Source organism: Onychomys torridus, chromosome 5 (assembly GCF_903995425.1).
Source record: "Onychomys torridus chromosome 5, mOncTor1.1, whole genome shotgun sequence".
NCBI lineage: Eukaryota > Metazoa > Chordata > Mammalia > Rodentia > Cricetidae > Onychomys > Onychomys torridus.
The window spans coordinates 81,225,100-81,244,050 of NC_050447.1; the positions used below are offsets into that span (position 1 = coordinate 81,225,100).

The following is an 18,951-nucleotide window of genomic DNA, read 5'->3' on the forward strand; positions in this document are numbered from 1 at the left end:
CCCACCTGTCCCTCGCACTCCCACCCAGATTCTTACTGGGCTTTTTTCTGTTCCTCCCTTAAGTATTCAGTCACCTTCTGAGTAAGATTGTCCCCCACGGTACACACTACTCCCTAAAATTCTCTTGCCTTCTCTACTTTTCTCATCAGTGCTTTTATCACCACCCAATGTACAACCCAATAATTTATTCCCTCCGGACCTCCATAGAAGCCCTTCTGGAGACTGCCTTCTTTAACAATGCACCCCCATGCATTAGAGGAGGAGCTAGCTGTGTTCAATGGTGAACAGATCCAGTGGGATTGGTACTTGTGTCAAGCTAAGGGAGGCAAATACAGTGAAGAAAATTAAACCAGGCTCAGCATGGTGTCCACACTTCTGATAGACCTTATCTAATAATGATGATGATGATGATGATTATCTATTATTGTTATTATTTATTACACTTTTTTAAAAAGCAGAAGCATGAGTGGGAAACCAGAAGACGTGGTAGATGGTGCCTAAGCCACTCCTCAGATGTATTGGTGATAATGAAGCCTCTCTGAGAAGGTGACTCTTGAGCAAAGGCCGAAACAGCTAGGGCCATGGGGCCAAGGAAAGGGGGGTTCCCCAAGCATAGATGAGCTTTGATGAAGCCACCAGCACCTTCTCCTCAAGCAAAAATCAGCTTGATGAGATGGAACGAAATAAAAGGCTGTTGACCATAGCTCAGTCAGCAATTTAGTGAAAGCAAAGGAAGGGGCAAATGTTCGATGTTCCGATGTTAGAGCAGCGGCGGGTGGGAGCCACAGAGCTCAGAGGTGGCAGGGGAGTTTGGACTGTGTCTTGAGTGCAATAGGGAGCCTTTTGAGAGCTCTAAGTGAGACTAATGAATGGTTTTTAAAGACCATGCTGGCCGATGCATGGAAAATGAATTGTGGGCATGTGTGGGTGATCTTGACAGTGCCACTCACTGACTGCCATGGCTGCTCTGACCCACTCAGTGGATGCCCTCTTCCTCCTCCATTATCCCACATGTGTCCCCTCCCACACCCGGAGGCTGCGTGCTAAGTCAGCGAGAACTACGTTCCTCATCAATAAGGATAGTTCCTCTGACAAAAGCACACAAGTGGCTTATGCTCCCACGATGGAACCACCAAACAAGCTCTCAAGGAAAATGAATTATAGTAGTAGAGAGTGGCGGTGGGGTGACTTGCTCTGGATTCCTTCTAACGCGGCTGAGCATGCGTTGACTTGAGCTACAAGTAATTGGCAGGTGCAGATATGCCGTGTGGAGTGGCTGGCTTTGCCTAGGAATACAGATAAAAGAGAATAAGAGCAGGGAGCTGCAGCAGGGGGATCACAAGGGCAAGAGAAGCCTAGGCACACCAAGGCTAGACCCTGTCTCAAAACCCCAAGGACTTGGGATATGGCTCAGTGGTGGAATGTTGGCCTAACAAGTGCAAGGCCCTGGGCTTGATCCTTATCACCTCAAGAGGAGAATAAAGGGATGGAGGGAGGATTTTTTAAAAAATCATAATTACACACTTTCAAGGCACTGGGTGATTTATAAGTGAGGGCCACATTGTACATTTCCAGAAGAGAAATGAAGGGGGAAGTATTTCTTACAGAAGATGGGACAAGAGCAAATGCAGGCTGCTTGCTCAGATGGCCCCTGAAGATCAGGGGCCTTTCAGCTCTTCCCGGCCATCTATCGAAAACAGCACAGCTCTGCCCCTTTTAGTTTCGAGGGATTGTGTCAGTGAACGCAAGGCACAAGGCCTGGACCCAAGGAAGATGCAGAGGAAAGCGCTCACCAATGGGGAAGGAAAGAAGGCTCCTGACTCTCTGGCTGTATTCTTTAAGATGGATGTGACGCAGCACGTTAAAAAGAAAAAAGAATAGAAATGATCCACATTTAAAGAAATGGCTGTGAGGGTCTCACAGCTATTTTAAAGGATGACAGTGAGTTAGTACAGGAATACTGAGGCAGAAGATTAAAAGGTCAAAGACAGCCTGAGTTACACAGAGACCCTGTCTCATTAAAAAAAAAAGGGGGGGTCCCCGCCACAAGAGTATTTGCTTTTAAGGTTCTGGTGGAATGTTGACATTATTTTGAATTACAAATGATGTGCGTAGCTTATGCCACCAAGCTTTTGAATCTGGAAACACAATTTGACTTATTTGTTAATTTAATTTATTCCAAACCTCTGTGACAGAACAATTCCATTTGTAAATCTTATTATAGAAGCCCAAGAAAGTAATTTGCATGATTTAGGGCTAAAATATTTTCCATTTAACAATTTGCAAGTGAAAATGAGATTTCATTCCCAACTCATTTGGCTCCAGAGAAGATCATGTGATGGATTGCAGAGCACTGCCATGATTTGGTGTTGTCCCATGTTGGTACATAACCACTCTGCTGCCAGCAAGTATGGCAGAAGCTGTGAGGAACCATAAACATAATTTCTTCCTATTCAGTCACTTACGTTTTCTAAACTTTACAATTATAGATATTCATAAATACATGTGGATTAAACCTAGTTTTCCATTTCTGCCAAAAAAAAAAAAAAAAAGGAGCCTCTTCCATCATTATGAAACTATGTGGTTTGGTAATATCTTCCTCACTATAAAAATGAAAGGAGGGCTGGAGAGATGGCTCAGAGGTTAAGAGCACTGACTGCTCTTCCAGAGGGCCTGAGTTCAATTCCCAGCAACCACATGGTGGCTCATAAGCATCTGTAATGAGATCTGGTGCCCTCGTCTGTATGCATAATAAATAAATAAATCTAAAAAAATTCTTTAAAAAACATGAAAGGAAAAGGCAACATATGTTTTCCTTTCTAAAACATCTCTAAGTAGGAATGAAATGTGGTCAAATGTCGATATTTTTCTCTATCAGAAACACTGCTTTCTAAGACCTAACTTCAGTGGTGTTTCCTAGAACATATAACTGTTCTACAGCAGTAATTCTCAGCAAAGAACATGTACGTCTCCACAGAAAAATACAAAAAAGACCCAGCTTTATCCAAGGTAAAGAGGGTATAATCATTGTGACGGGCAAAGAAGTACCAAAAGAGACACTTGTCTCCTCCATGTGTCTTCAGACTGTTAAAATCATGGACCTCAATGAATTCAGATTTCACTCTTAACCCCATGCTGAGAGCAGAAGAAAGGCTTGAACTCTGGTGCCATCAGCCTGTTCTAGTTTCACTCTGTTGGTGTGACTAAAAAGCTCTGACCAAAAGCAAGCTTGAGAAGGAAAAGGTTTATTTGACTTGGTCTTCCCAATCAGGGAACATAATTGAGCAAAGTCAGGTTGGAATTCAAGGCAGGAACTATGGAAAGAATGTGGCTTGCTAGCCTGCTCATTCATGCTTCACCAGCATTGTTATACAGCCCAGGACCACCTCCCCAAGGAATGATGAGGTCCACAGTGGGCTGGGGCCAACCTGCGTCAATTAACAGTCAAGACAGTCCCTTACAGATGTGTCCACAGACCAACCTGATAAAGACAGTTGCTCAATTGATACTCTTTTTTTTTTTCAGGTCATTCTAGGTGCTCTCAAATGAACACAACTAGAGGAAGAACTTTCCTCAGGAAGAGATTTCATATAGTTATGACACTTTTTGAGGCCACCTTGTAGGTCAGACAGTCAATGGCAAGTCAATGATGGGCAAGGCCACACCTTAACCAGGACAGTTTAATTGTGCAAATCTCTTGCCCCCTAGTTAAACCTTAAGCCTCTTGCCAATACCCTAAACAATGACTCCAGGGCCACTGCACCTCTTCATTTCTTCCTCTTCCCAGGGTAGCCTTACTGGATAAATCTCCTCTTTCTGCTGTTCACTTTAACTAGTCCCTTTAATTGGCATACTGAGGACAGTGGCAAAGCCTAGGATATTGAGGCTGTCATGCCCAGGCTTTTATCCGACAAGTCCCTTTAACAAAGGGACTTCAGTCACAAAGATACAGGGAGTTCTTTTAATCAAGAAATGCTGCTAGCCCCAGAAACAAAACAGGAACAAGAAACGGAAGGATGTTAGGAAAGTGAGAAGTTGGTGCTTCTTCAGGGCTGTTTTCTGTCTCCCCCACCAGAACGCAGTGGCTTGAAATTGGGCCAAGGGCCTTGTTTATTGTCTGTTTTGTGTTTTTGGATTTGTTTTTCCACCTCTGTGTTTCTAATATATAAAGGAGTTCACAGTGAGGTCAGGGATACATTCCACTTTTGAAATATTTTCTATTTGCCCTCTGAAAATTGCAGACATGTATACAATGTAGTTTGACCATATTCACCCCCTCCCAAATCTCCTCTCTAACTCTTCAAAGACCCCCTACCACATCCCATCCCAACTCCATAGCCTGCTTTTTCAACTCACTGAATCCGGTCAGTGCTGCCAGTACGTACAGATGTATAGGCCCATCCATTGGAGAATGGGCAACCTATCAGGGATCATATCCCTGAAGAAAACTGCCTCTTCCTCTCTCAAGTACCATCAACTGATAGTAGCTCCTTAAGTCAGAGTGGGGCCTCATGAACACCTCTCCCATGCTGCAGTTTTGACTGATCCTGAACAAATGTGCAAGTAATGGCAGCTATTGTAAGTTCAGGAGTTCAACAATCCTGTCCTCTCCAGAAGACACTCTTTTACAGCGGTCCTCATCATTAAGCACTGCATTAACCTGTGGATAAAAATATTACATATTTAGAAGGCAGCTTGGTGCTACACGCATTTAGTAAAATAGTAGTATTAGGTTCTCCTCTGGGACCCCTGATCCCCTCGGCCTTGGGTTCTTGGCCCAGTTTATAGTACCAGACATGAGTTCTATCCTATGGAGCTGGCTTTAAATCCAATCAGAAAGCAGCTGGTTACATCCACCCTCCATAGCCATCATGCCACTACTGCTGGTTGAGAAAAGTCATCTACAGTCTTTCCAAACGGTGAACCCCGTGAGCTACAGTAACAACGGCCTAGTGAGATATCCAGAGGATGCCTTCCTAACGTACAGTACCAGAAGGAATAGCGGTGCTGGCACTTTAAGCTAAGCAGGCTGCCCCGGTTGCTGAAACTGACTGATGCTCTGTGGCTTCATCTTCAGCTTGTGGTCAAAGTGCACATGGATGATAACAGTACCAAGTCACTGATGGTGGATGAGCGACAGTTGGCTCGGGATGTTCTGGACAACCTTTTTGAAAAAACCCATTGTGACTGCAATGTGGACTGGTGTCTTTATGAAATATATCCCGAATTGCAAATTGGTAAGTCTCTTTCCCACATCTGGGATATACTTCCAAAGCCTGGCTTTTGTTCTGTTATAGGCTTTATTTAGTCTGTCTTATACATTTATTTCAAGATCTCAAGACATAACACACATCAGCGCCCTCATCTGAGATGAGTGTTTGCTTCACTGTTTCCTTGCGGCAGACACTCAGTGGGTAGAGGGTGGCCAGGCTTTGGGGGATATGAACTTTATTACTGTCACCTTGCTAGTGACTCTAAAGGAGGAAGAGAGAGCAAATATGGTTCACCCTGCTACATGTTTAGGAAGCTCAGTAGATTGCAGGAGATCTGGGTACCTGTCAGCTAATATCCCTTTAAAGATTGCTTCCTTGAGACTTAATGTGACTGCCAGATCTTACATCTGCGCTGCTCACTTCCCTCCCTCCCTCCAAACTCGACTTATCATAACACTTTGCTAATGGAAGAAGTTCAGCCCCAGGGACCAAAAGGCAGTGAAATAAATTGATAGCGTATTTATTCATTTGTTTATTTATTCATGTGTTTGCTTGTTTTTCCTTTTTTCTTTTACCTTTCAGCAATTTAAGACATTCTCTGTTCCTTCCCTTCATCCTCAGGGCACACTGCCTCCCAAGAGGGCTGTATGAAACCCAGAATTATCTCCTTTGGGGCTTTAGGGCAGTTTTTTTCTGTAGAAAGTGGTCCACATTAAAATAGTCCCTTAGTCAGGCATGCTGGCACATGCTCATAGTCCCACCCTTGGAGAGGCTGAGGCAGGAGGAGGAGGAGTCCCAGGCCAGTCTGAGCTGCATCGGGAGACCCTCTCTAACTAACACAAACCGAGGGCTTGACATTTTCTTCAATTCCCTGAGTCAGGAAAGCAAGGGGAGGAAAAGCTTCCGTTCCTCTCAAGCTTGGTTCAGGCATTGCTCTATTGTCTTTAGAGTTTTGGAGCTATCAGTTGTGAGGTGCACAGTTTTGTTCACAATGTTTAAGCACTCATTGCTCTGTAGCCACCCCCATAGTGACTGGATTTACCTCAGATTAGAACGATTTAAAATGAAAAGCAAAATGCTAGCACTCAAAAAGCATGATAACTATCACCCAAAGTACTGTTATTCCTGCCGTTTATAATGGTTTTATGTAAACTAAATTCAGAACCTGACGCTGACAGATAAAAATCTCAGGAACGATGCACTGTTGTTGCAGGCCGGGATGTTAGTGTACAGGCAGGGCGCTAGGCCGCTCCAGTTCTCCTGCCTCTTTACAGTGGACCGCACGAGACAATGGCTAGTTCAAGACAGGAAATAGCTTACTCGGGACAGGGTACAAAGGGGCCTGGAGATGTGCCATGCAAGAAGGCAGAGAAGGAGCTGAGCAGGGGTCCCCGGTGAGCTTTTGTGGGTCGGTAACATAGTAACCGCCTCCCTCATGTTCAGATACCCATCCGGTTTTCAGAGCATGTGCCCTTGGCTGAATAAATTCAAACCCAACCAAGTAAGATCTGCCAATCTTTAGAAACCTTGTGAACTGTTGCCCTTAACTCAACAATAGACTCTTGTCTGAAATATCTTTTATTTTATCAGAGAGAATATTTGAAGACCATGAAAACGTTGTTGAAGTCTTATCAGACTGGACAAGAGACACAGAAAACAAAGTATTGTTTTTGGAGAAAGAGGAAAAATATGCTGTGTTTAAAAATCCTCAGGTGAGATAGCCCGTATTTCATTAAACTGTGTAGTGAATGTGTACTGGTCAAACCACAATCTCAGGAAATCTCACAAACGTGTTCCTTTCAAATAAACACACATGGAGAAATTCAGTCTTTTGAAAGATCTAGAAAGAAAACTCTATTATTTTTCTGTTTTTAAATTCAAAATCCAGAGCATATCCATTGTCTATATCCAGGTCATTGTCTAACACTCCTCTTGGGTTTGAGTGTCTATTAGGTTCCATTAGTCCTTCAAGATGCAGGCTATCACGAGAGGGGAGGAGAGGGGGAGGAGGGGAAGAGAGGGGAGGGGAAGGGGAGCGGAGAAAGAGGGGAGGGGAGGAGAGGGGGAGGAGGGGAAGAGAGGGGAGGGGAGGGGAGGGAAGAAAGGAGAAAGGAGGAAGAGGGGAGAGGGGAGGGGAGGGGAGGGGAGAGAGAAGAAAGGAGGAAAAGGGGAGAGGGGAGGGGGAGGGGAAGGGAGGGGAGAGGGAGGAGAGGAAGGGAGGACAAGGAGAGGGAGGGGAGGAAGGGAGGAATCAAAGACAAACCAGACACCCAGTGGGCAGAGACACCTTACTCAGATCTGACAACCTGATTTGACCCCTGGTTCCCACCAGGTGGCAGGGGAGAACTGACTCCTGGCTGTTGTCCTCTGAATACCACACACCTGCCAACGTGGCCTACATGCACACACACACACACACACACACACACACACACACACACATACTAATTATTAAATAACCTTTAAAAAAAAGAAAACAGTGTCTATGTCCCAGAATATCAGTTCTGTACAAAACCATAAAAATGGATCATGAGAACCCCAAAGCTGAAATCTTCACCATTTGGAGTCTTGTATCAATCGCTTCTCTGGGAGTCGGGCTGGGGAAGAGGCATTGAAGCCCACGTCAACACGGGAGCTTTGAGCTCAATTATGAGAAACAACAGCGGCAGGCGAGGAAGGATTCTCTAGCACCCGGGGTCTGCTTCTGCATGCAGAACTCCAAGGCACTCACCGATGGACAGCAAAGAGGCTTTCGCATAGCAGGCTGGCTCTCTGGCACTATCCTGGGCTGTCTGTGTTACTTCAGTGTGTTCTCTGGTGGCATTTACATTCAGCTTCTCAATTTGTAATAATGCCACAGCTGCTCTTCTGGCCCTACAGAAGCCGCTGCAGCATGAAATCCATTTGATGCACTGTTGAAGTGATGTATGAGAGCAAGGTGGTTTGATCTCAACCCAGATGCAATGCTCACTTCCGATGAAGTCAGCCACAATCAATTATAAGCTTGTGAGGAGAAACCAGGGTCTGAAAATTTGCAGGACAAAAGATGCTTAACTATGGAGTGGGGAGAATCCTAAAAGGATGATTTGTCTTGACTGGGAAGAGGTAACAGGTCATCCCTGTGTGCTGATCCTCATTGTTGCACCCTTAAATCCGATTTCATTTAAGAGCACTTCTGGTCTCCTCAGAAGCTGTTGTTCTAGCCTCATTGCTGGAGGCATAAGCAGTGTGTGAGCTAGCCAGGTACTGTGCTTGGGTACAAGGTTACTGAATATTAGAAGACCACACAAACATCTTGGCTCCAGACTTCTCTTGGGTTTCTATCTTTACCTGGTCTCTGTCCTTACCCATAGCTACGATGTTCCTCTCCATCCTTCCTCTGCTACTTCATCTATTCCCACAAAGCCATTACGGCTAACCACTGGTGGTGGCTGCATCTATAAATGGAGCTCACACTTGTATGTCTGTCTAACTCCTGAAAGTATGAAAACCTATATACCACCCCACACACTTATCTGTTGACACCCTTCCCAGCTCCCACCCCCTTTATGAGTCAAGATCTTACTATGGAGCACAGGCTGGCTTGAACTCACAGACTTCCTCATACCTTAGCATCCCTAGTGCTGGGGTCACAAACATACATACACCACCATACCTTAGCTTCAAATTTCACATCAGTGTTTTAAACAGGTATGAAGAAAGCTAAGTTCCATGTAATCTAAATCTTAACAGTTAAAATAACCCTATAGATTCTAATCCTGTTCTGTGGCAATCTGACTCCCATCAGATGTGTTTAAGAAACACAAGATTATACTTTTTGTATTTTTAGAGAAGTTACTTCATAGTTAAAATGAGCAGAAGGAACCAAAGTTCCCAAGATGTCCCCTTACCTGCACAGCCTCCCCACCATCACCATCACCATCACCATGCCAAAGCATTTGCTGTTCTCAGTGAGCCTGTTAGCATCACAGTTTACACTCAGAGCTATACAATTAGCATTTTTAAATGTTTGGGAATTTCATATTGTGTCCTTTTTTTCTCTCCTCTTGAACCATTCCCACTGGATTTTCTCCACAGATTCTTCCTCTGGTAATCTATTTTTATCTTAACAATCTGTCCTCAGGTTCCATCTGACTCAGTTCAACAAATATTCAAAAATTCAAGTTGTCAAATTGTTTTATTGTCAGTCAGCACATGACACATATTTTTTAAAAAACAATCACGTAATTGATTAAAATATCAAAACATTTAAGACTTGGTATTTAGTCGGGGAGTGGTTTTTTCTTTTATTGAAGATAGATTTTTTTTTTTCCACACAATATATTCTAATTACGGTTTCCCCTTCCCTTACTCTTCCCCAGTTCCTCCTCACCTCTCCCCCCCATCTGGATCCACACCCTTTCTGTTTCTCATTAGAAAACAAACAGGCATCTAAGGAATAATAAGAAGATAAATAAATTAAAAAATAAGTTGGAATATGACAAAACAACCAAACAAGAAAAAGAGCCAAAGAAAAAAATCACAAGAAACAGGTATAGATGCAGAGACATGCTTGTTCGCATACACAAGAGCCCCATAAAAAATGGAAAACTGGAAGCCATAATATACACACCAAGGACCTGTAAGGGAGAAAGCGGGGAAAGTGCTCTGACCTAACGTCGAGACAAAGAACTTCCAAAGATGCTGTTGAGTTCTTTTGTGCTGACCATCTGCTGCAGGGCATGGGGCCTACATTTAAGAGTAGTTTGTTTTCCCAGAGAGACTCCCCTGGAGAAAACTATTTTTTCATTAGCAAGTGGCTATCAGTTGGGGGCGGGGGTAGCTTCTGGGTTAGGGAGTGGGGGGTGTTGTTCAAGTCTTAGATGGTTTTTCAATTTAAAAAAAAAAAAAAAAATGGTACCAGATATTGGGGTAAAAGCTGAAAGATCAGAGAAGCAGAACAAGCCACAGCCACCACCTGTTACCTCACCAACTCCACGAATCCTCTGAAATCCTCTGAGTCTTCACCCAAAAGGGTCTCAACTGAACTGCCTTAGTTCCTGTTTCCTCACATCTTATATACCTTTCTCCTCCCTGCCTTCACTTCCTGGAATTAAAGGCGGGTGTGCTTCCCAGCACTGGGATTAAAGGTGTGTGGCTGGCTCTGTTAACAGTGTGGCCTTGAATTTACAGAGATCCATCTGGATCTCTGCCCCCCACCCCCAGTGATAGGATTAAGGGTGTGTGCCACCACTGTCTGGCCTCTATGTCTAATAATCTAGTGGCTGGCTCTGTCCTCTGATCCTCAAGCAAGCTTTATTGGGATACACAATATATCACCACTTTCCCCCTTTTTTTGTCTAAAATAATAAGAGAATACTTCTCCTTTCAGCTCTAGGACTCCATCTGGTGCAGACTTTTGCATGCCCTGTGCATGTTGCCAAAATCTGTGACTCCACATATGTGCCAGCTCTGTTGTGTCTAGAAGACCTTGATTCCTTGGTGTCCTCCACCTGCTCTGGCTCTTACGCTCTTTCAACCTCCTCTTCCACATAGTTCCCCGAGTCCTGAGGGGAGGGATTTGATGGAAACATCTCTTTTAGGGCTGAATGTTTCGAGGTCTCTTGCTCTTTGCATATTGCCTGGCTGTGGATCTCTGTATTTGTTTCCATCTACTACAGGGAGAAGCTTCTCTAATGATGTCTGAGCAAGGCACAGTTCTATGAGTCTAGCAGAATGTCATTAGGAGTCATTTTGTTGCTATGTTCTTTAGCAGAACAGTGGTATGTAGTTTTCCCCTAGGTCCCTGGCCTTTGTAGTGTCAGGTTCTTGGCGAACCAAGCAATGCTAGTTATGAGTTCCGTGTAATGGAATGAGCCTTAACCCAAATCAAATATTCATTGGTTATTCCTACAAGATTTGTGCACCATTGCACCAGCAAATCTTACAGGCAGGTCACTCCTAATTAACTCCAAAATTAATCAATGAGTGTTCTGAATCAGTTATCTTTCTGTTTTCCATTTTTATAGATACTGTCTTAGCTTGTTTTCTATTGCTGTGATTAACACCATGACCAAAAGCAACTTGTAAAGGAAAGGATTTATTTGGCTTACATATCTGAGCACAGTCCATCATCATATCTGATCATAGTCTGTCACTGAAGGAAGTCAGGGCAGGAACTCAAGGCAGGAAGCTGGAAGTAGAAACTGAAGCAGAGGCCCTCGAGGAGTGGTGGTCACTGGTTGGTTCTTCATGGTTTGCTCAGCTTGCTTTCTTAGACCACCCCAGACCACCTGCCAGAGGATGGTACCACGCACAGTGGACTGGGCCCTTGGTGTCAATCATTAATCAAGAAAACACCCTACACACTTGCCTACAGGCAATGTGATGGAGGCGGTTTCTCAACTGAAGGTCTTTTCCCACATAACCCAAGCATGTGTCAAGTTGACAAAAAACTAACCAGGACAAGTGTTAAGTACCTTTTACAGATAAAAGGCATTGAGAAAACGTGTTCACATTAATAAATGGATGGGAATAGGAAAATACCATTCAGATCTTTGAATTCCTTGCAGGTTGTCAGCTAAAAGCCACTGAAGGTTCAGTGATGGTTCTTTTTATCCATTGACTGACAAGATAATTAGGTACTCTCCATTGTGAGGGAAGCAAAGCATTAGAAATCACCTGACTTTCAAAGGGATTTTGAGTCTTCTACTTTTTCATGCCAGTGTTTCAAGTGATGTCTTTGTTCCGGCCTTTGAGCTTTTTACAACCCAGGGCAGGAAGGTTCTGGTGGGTGTGCAGGGTGTCTTCTCTTTCTAAGGAGAGGGAAAGCAGTCATGAAGAAGCTTCCCATTATCCCAGCAGATCCAATTGAGAAATAGAGGTTAAAGATGTAAAAACTGATGCAGATGTATCCTTGAAGAGGCTTCACATATGCACCAGAAACCATAGACGTGGCTTATGGTGAGCAGCCCAGACTTCCCCACTGTTAACTGTCCTTAGCTTTATAAAGCTATTGTACCTGTTACGGAATAATAGCATTTGTCATTATCAACTTCCACAGTGAGGCAGTTCCATGAAAGTGGGTGCTATTAAAATCTCTGTCCTGCAAAGAAGAGAGTTAGCAGCTAATAACCAGTGAGGTATTAAAGACAAAGTCACAACAAATCCAGTTTCACAGATCTCACTTAGGATTTTAGATTCAGACCAGTCTATACCAAAAATGCAATGGGATGCTCCACCACCATTATCCCCTACACGGCAGGTTATACTAAAGTTGGGGTCAAGGAAATGATGCATCAAAGCAAGGATCTAAACACAGCTCTGTCAGTGTGCTGTTTGAACATGGTTTAACTCGTTGCCACTCGTGGGTATCTGAGATAAAGCTCCCTCTGTCTGACAGTGACAATAATATTGCCGATGTTAAAAGCTTAAACTAAGTATAAGGCCCATCCCCAATAGGTTCTAGAGGTAGCATTCTTTAACTTCATTAAAAGTTGAAGTTTACTAATTAAACTCAACAATACCTTTTAAAGTGGAATACAGTGATAATATTCAGTGAACTAGAATTACTATTTTTGAAAAAGATTATATTGACTTCATTATAATCCAGTTTTACTTAAATCAAGGTTGTCCCATAAATATATTCTGTTAGCCATTCATGATGTGAGTTCTGCTGCATGAATTAGACCATCAAGCAGGTCATTATTCAGTGATTGACTACTGAAAGGAGGGACAAGGGAGTTAGAAGATAAAGAAAACAGGCAAGTGTGGGCTCAGGAGGTCTTGCACAAGCTATGTGCTGGGCTAAGCAAGTTTGTCAAGAAGTGCAGCATCTTATCTATAATCTGTAAGAAGAAATGGGGCAGAGTCAGTCTGAAGTTATTATACCATGGGACAGAGTCAACAGGAGGGTAATCCAGCAGTATTACACAAAAGGAACACAGATTGTTTCAAGTGCATTGCGTCCACAGTGATGTGAACACAGATCAGGTACACAGTGGCCTTGGCGTTGATAACTTAAGTCTCTTTAGAGGGAAAAGCCAGTTTGCCAAGAACCAAAACCTTACCCTTGACTAGACTTTGCCAAATCTGCCGCTAGGCAAGGACACAGAACTAGGTTCTCATTGTCGTTTCATCAAAGCCTCTGAGAAAGCCTTGGATCGGCCTGACTCCCATGAGATGTTTTGCTTGTAAGAAATGAGGAGGTGCCTATTTCTCTTTAGTAACCTTTTAAAAGATGTTTTTATTTGCTTTTTGATAATTTCATACAAGATACTTTAATAATATTCACCCTCTCTTCAACTCCTCCCAGGTCTTCCCTCAACTCCCTACCCACGCAACTTTATTTTCTTTCTCTCCCCCACCATCCACTGCCTTCTCTCTCTCACACACACACAAAAATGGAGTCCATTTGTGTTGACTGACTACTCATGGAGTATAGTTGACCCTTTGTCAACAACAATCCATAGCTAGGAGGGGACATCATGCCCACCTCCCTCCTCCATGCTAAGGTTTGTCTGGTTTGAGCTTGTGCGTGTCTTATGCATGTTGATGACACAATCTCTGTGAACGCATGTGTGCATCTGCCCTGCCATCTCTGGAAAATAGGGTTTCATTGAGTTATTCACCACCTCTGGATCTTACAATCTTTCTGTCCTCTCTTCCACATAGATCCCTAAACTTTCAAGGAGAGGAGTATAACATAGACATTGCTTTTAGAGCTGAACATTCCAAAGTCTGTTATTCTCTGCACATTGACCAGTTGTGCATTTCTGTGTTAATTACCATTTACTGCAAGTAGAAGCTTCTCTGATGGGATCGGAGTGGTGCATTGAGTGGGCACAGCAATATGTCATAAGGAGTCATTTTATTGCTTTGCCATTTAGCAAAATAATAGTAGTAGCTTTTCCCTTAGGGCCTAATACTTGTCGAACCTCAAGTTCTTGACCTCATTGCAATGTTGGGTATGAGTTCTATTTGGTGAAGCAGGCTTTAAATCCAATCAAAGGTGGTTGGTTGCTCCACTTCATTCATGCCATTATTGGATCAGAGGGCGTATCTGGCCAGGCAGATAATTATTGTAGCTCATAGAGTTCACAGTTGAATGGGATTGATGATTACTTTTTTCTTCCAGTAGTGTATCTAGCATTATGAATTCTAGTCAGTAGGGATGAAGCTTCTGGTTGAGCTAGATTTCTCCATGTTCTATGACTCAATTATTGTCTTCAGCGATAGAGTTTTACTGTCAAATTCTAGAGGGTAACCAACAGCATTGACAACCAACCATAATGTTTGGGGACTCTATGGGATGCCTTTGGCCAATGACTCAAAAATAATGCAACCCATCCTTGGTAGTAGGGGTTTTATTTGGTCTGGTTGGGTTATTACCCCCCGAGTATAGAGTAACTCCATTTAAGCTCCTTTTATATAAGTATGTACTTTAGTATCTTCTACAGTAGCAAGTTTCCATATTTTTTCAAAAAGACTTTAATGTTAGTTTTCCCCCCATGTTCCCTCCTCTAGCCTGTCTTCTCATTGCCCACTCCATTTCATCTTCTCTCTTCTATTTTCCTGTAACACTCTATTCTATCTCCCCTTCCTTGAAAGAGTCCCTCCACCCCATGGCCCCTTGCTAGTTACCTAACCTCTGCTGGTTTTCTGAACAAAACACATACATCCAAAATTTAAAGGCTAACATTCATATAACAACAGAAAACATGTTTGTCTTTGTGGGTCTGGGATACCTCACTAAGGATGACTGTTTCTAGTTCCACTTATTTTCCTGCAAATTATATTTTTAAACAGCTGAATAATAGTTCATTGCACAAATGCACCATATTTTCATTATCTGTCAGTTGATGAACATCTTGGGTATTGCCATTTCCTGGCTAGTATGCATAGAGCACCCATGAAAATGAATGAGCAAGTATCTCTGTAGCGAGGCACAGAATCCTTTAGGTATATGCCCAAGAGTGGTGTAGCTGGATCTTGTGGTACATCTGTTTTCAGCTTTTTGAGGAACCCCCACTGATTTCCATAACGGCTGCACTCCTGCCAGCAGTGAATATAAAAGTGTTCCCCTTTCCCTGAATCCCCACCAGCGTGTGCTGTCGCGTGTCTTTCTTGACTTTAGTCATTCGGACTAAGAAGAAATCTCAAAGTAGTTTTTATTTGCGTTTCCCTGATGGCCAAGAATGTTGAGCTTTTTTGGTATTTATCAGCTGCTAGTGTGTCGTCTTTTGAGAACTCTGTTTCATTTCAAGCCCTGTTTTATAACTGGGTTATTTATTTTCTTGATGCATAGTGTTTTCATTTGTTGTTTGCTTTTCATTTTTTTCTTTTCTTTTCTTGAGTTCTTTATATATTCTAGATACTAACCCTCTGCCAGATGTATAATTGGTCAAGTTTTTCCCCATTCTGTAGGCTGCCTCTTTTCTTGAATGATGGTATCTTTTGATGTCCAGAAGTGGTTTTGCTTTATGCACTCCCATTTGTCCATTGGTGGTCTTAATGATTTTTAAGATAAGCTGCTATTAAGTCTATCCTTTTTTTATTACTAGTGTTTTAATAATGATTTATTATTTTTATTTGTGTGTGTGTGTGTGTGTGTGTGTGTGTGTGTGTGTGTGTATGCATGCATGCATGTGTGTGCCCACCTCAGGCATCTGTGTGAGCCATGTCTATGTAGGTACCCTCTGAGACCTGAGGGCATCAGATCCTCTAGAACTATAGTTACAGGTGGTCATAAACTATCTGATGTGGGTGCTATGAACTGAATCGAGGCTTCTGCCAAAACAGTAAGCATTTTTAAGTGCTGAGCCATCTCTCCAACCCTGTCTTTCTCCCCTGCCTTTAAAAAAAAAAAAAAAAATCATCCACCTCACTTTAATTGAGGGACTTAATAAAACATGCAAGCCTCAAAATAAAGTCACCATTCCCAACACCATAAGTGTAATAGCCGGACAAGTGATAAATGCAAATGAATGTACTAATATAACTGTAGTACGACCACTATCAGACAGGTCTCATTCCACTAGGCTAAGCAGTGGAGTACTGAGGTCAAGAGAAGATGACAATCCTGACCTTATAGGTATATTCATAATCCATAAACAACCTATGTGAAAGGAAGGTCTTTTCCCCAAGGACTTCATAGTCAATAGATGCAACTCAATAATTAGTTTAAAATCTGTATGCAATTCAAATGATGGCCCAGTTTAGCATTAGCTTGTTTGTGTCTTAGGTAAGGTTTCTATTGTGTGAAGAGACACCATGACCACAGTAAGTCTTATAAAGGAAACATTTAATTGAGGTGGCTCACTTACAGTTTCAGAGGTTCAGTCCATTATCATCATGGCAGGGAGCATGGGGATATGCAAGCAGACATGGTGCTAGAGTAGTTGAAAGTCCAACATCTTGCAGGCAACAGGAAGTCGACTGAGACACTGAGTGTATCTTGATCATAGGAAACCTCAAAGCCTGCCCCCACAGTCCTGCAACAAGGCCATACCCATTCCAACAAAGCCACACCTCCTCATAAGATTATGGGACCAGTTACATCCGAACTATCACACCTTGTTTCACTTTCTCTCTTACTACTGTAATGTTACTGTTACTGCAAATAATGCAACTAACAGTAATAATAAGCCCTGAATAAACTGCAGGCTTCAAAGTTTGCAGAACAGTTTCTAACAGAGCAAAGAGGACATGCATACCTAAGTACTGACTGTTACTTTATTTTAATTTTTATGAATAATGGTTAGTAAATGGCTTATTCAAGGCCCATGACTAGCTGATACAAGAATTAATTATAGATAACTCATGTCTCTACCATCCGCGTAGGATAAATGATCTTTCTGTAGCCATTTATGAGGTTGTGTTTAATTCAAAATAATGTGAAGAAACTGTAGAGGATTTTGACATCTCAAAACTTTAGCAGATTAATAATGTGAAGAAACCATAGAGAATTTTGACATCTCAGAACTTTAGCAGATTCATGGCTGAGAAACTCAGTAGTCTGGAGTGTATTTTCTCCCTAGTGAAGCCTATGCCCGTGTTGGCATCTGTGTGAGATAATACAGAAGCCAGACCCAAATAGACCCAGGAGATTCAGTCCACCTTGTGCTTGCCTCCCTTTTCTACACTTCGCAGCACCTATTTTTAATTCAGTCTTTTGTAACTAACGTGGCAAACATTGCGTATCAGGAGGCAGGTGTCCCACTCTTTAGCCTCTGACAGTCCCTTTTACTGTTGTTCCTAACACCTATGTGCTGCATGGTGAGAGAGTATGTCCTAATTTCCATCACCTGAAACAAACACAGGGCCCTAAGGCCTAAGGACCTGCACTCACTGACCACAGTCATTCGCCTGCTGAACTTGGACAAGGGTTCAAACTTCACCCCAGCCTTGGGCTTCTCCTGAGAGCCTCTCAGCTTCTTCCAGTGTTTGACACTGAGGTTCATGACCTATGGAAATTAGCAATGAAATGGTGTCACACCCTTTACTAATATTTTTGTTCTGCTTTCTAGGCAGAAACCAAGATCCTGCTTGAGCATGGGTGATCACCAATAGAGTTACTACAGTTCTGTTTTGTTTATGTTCTCACATGGAAATATCTTCTCTCTCCAGCCAGATCACGAGTTTTTTGCAGTATCCACCATAGTGATCAATACTTGCTGATCTGATTTCTTAATGTTTTATCTAGAATTTCTACTTGGATAACAAAGGGAAAAAAGAAAACAAGGAAACCAGTGAGAAAATGAATGCTAGAAACAAAGAATCCTTACTTGAGGTAAGCTTCAAAAAATTCTGAAATGCTCCATAAAACGAGGTGTAAATGCTAATTATTACCAAATGACAGCCATTTAGATGATTCAGTGATTTTTGAGTCAGTTGTAAAGAAGTATGACTTTAGACAAAATAATTTACTTTTATGAAATTGAATTAGTAATTCTTTCAGGAAAAAGACATGAATCCTCGGGGTTGGGGATTTAGCTCAGTGGTAGAGCGCTTGCCTAGCAAACACAAGGCCCTGGGTTCGATCCTCAGCTCCAAAAAAAAAAAAGACATGAATCCTCATAAACTCATTGTGACATGTATGTTCCGTTTCAAAAGGGCTCTATAGAATCAGATGTATGGATTTCCAAGTCATTGTCTTTGGCAAGACTCTTCAAGCGTGAGGCCTAGAGGTAGAGATGTTACTTAGGATGTGACTCTGCTCAAGTTTTTCATGTGCTAATGGCTAGAACATGCCTCTGTGAGCCTCAGTAGCAAATCATTTGTGATCATCACAGAGATTCAGGGAGGTGGTGAATGCCCAGAGCCTTTGATGGCCACCACTGGGGCATTCTAGAAGTTTCCTGACAGTGGACTTTGTTGGAAGCTGTTAAGGCAACGATGCTAAAGACCAAGGCCCTCTTGTGGGTCTTAGGTCACACATGGGCATCCTAGAGCCCCAGACAAGTTGACTTGATTCGCTCCCAATGTAGTATTGATCTGTCTTGAATTATTAGTCTCTTGGAAGTTTAGACCTGGGGATGAACACAGAGCCTATGGAGCCAATTCGCTGACTCTCAAGAGTGCCGTATTCTGTTCTCCGGTGGATTTACCTCCACTCATGTTTCCACTCCCTGTCACATCCAAGAAGGTCTAGACCAAAACCAGAGCAGGTTGACCTTGCTGCCATTCCCAAGGTCCTGAACATGCTTTTCCAGGTCTGGTTTGGAGTGTAAATGCAATGGACATTTCATCAGAGGCCCAA

The 18,951-nt window shown here is 42.7% G+C and overlaps 1 protein-coding gene across 1 annotated transcript in view; it reads left to right on the plus strand.

Moving 5' to 3' along the window:
• LOC118584040 (amyloid beta precursor protein binding family B member 1 interacting protein) overlaps positions 1 to 18,951 on the plus strand; it is a 99,264-nt gene that overhangs the window by 56,398 nt on the left and 23,915 nt on the right. Inside the window, exons 6-8 of the mRNA XM_036187968.1 lie at positions 5,078 to 5,237; positions 6,804 to 6,925; positions 17,896 to 17,982. Coding sequence (XP_036043861.1) covers positions 5,078 to 5,237; positions 6,804 to 6,925; positions 17,896 to 17,982 — 369 coding nt within the window. The remainder of the gene's footprint in view (positions 1 to 5,077; positions 5,238 to 6,803; positions 6,926 to 17,895; positions 17,983 to 18,951) is intronic.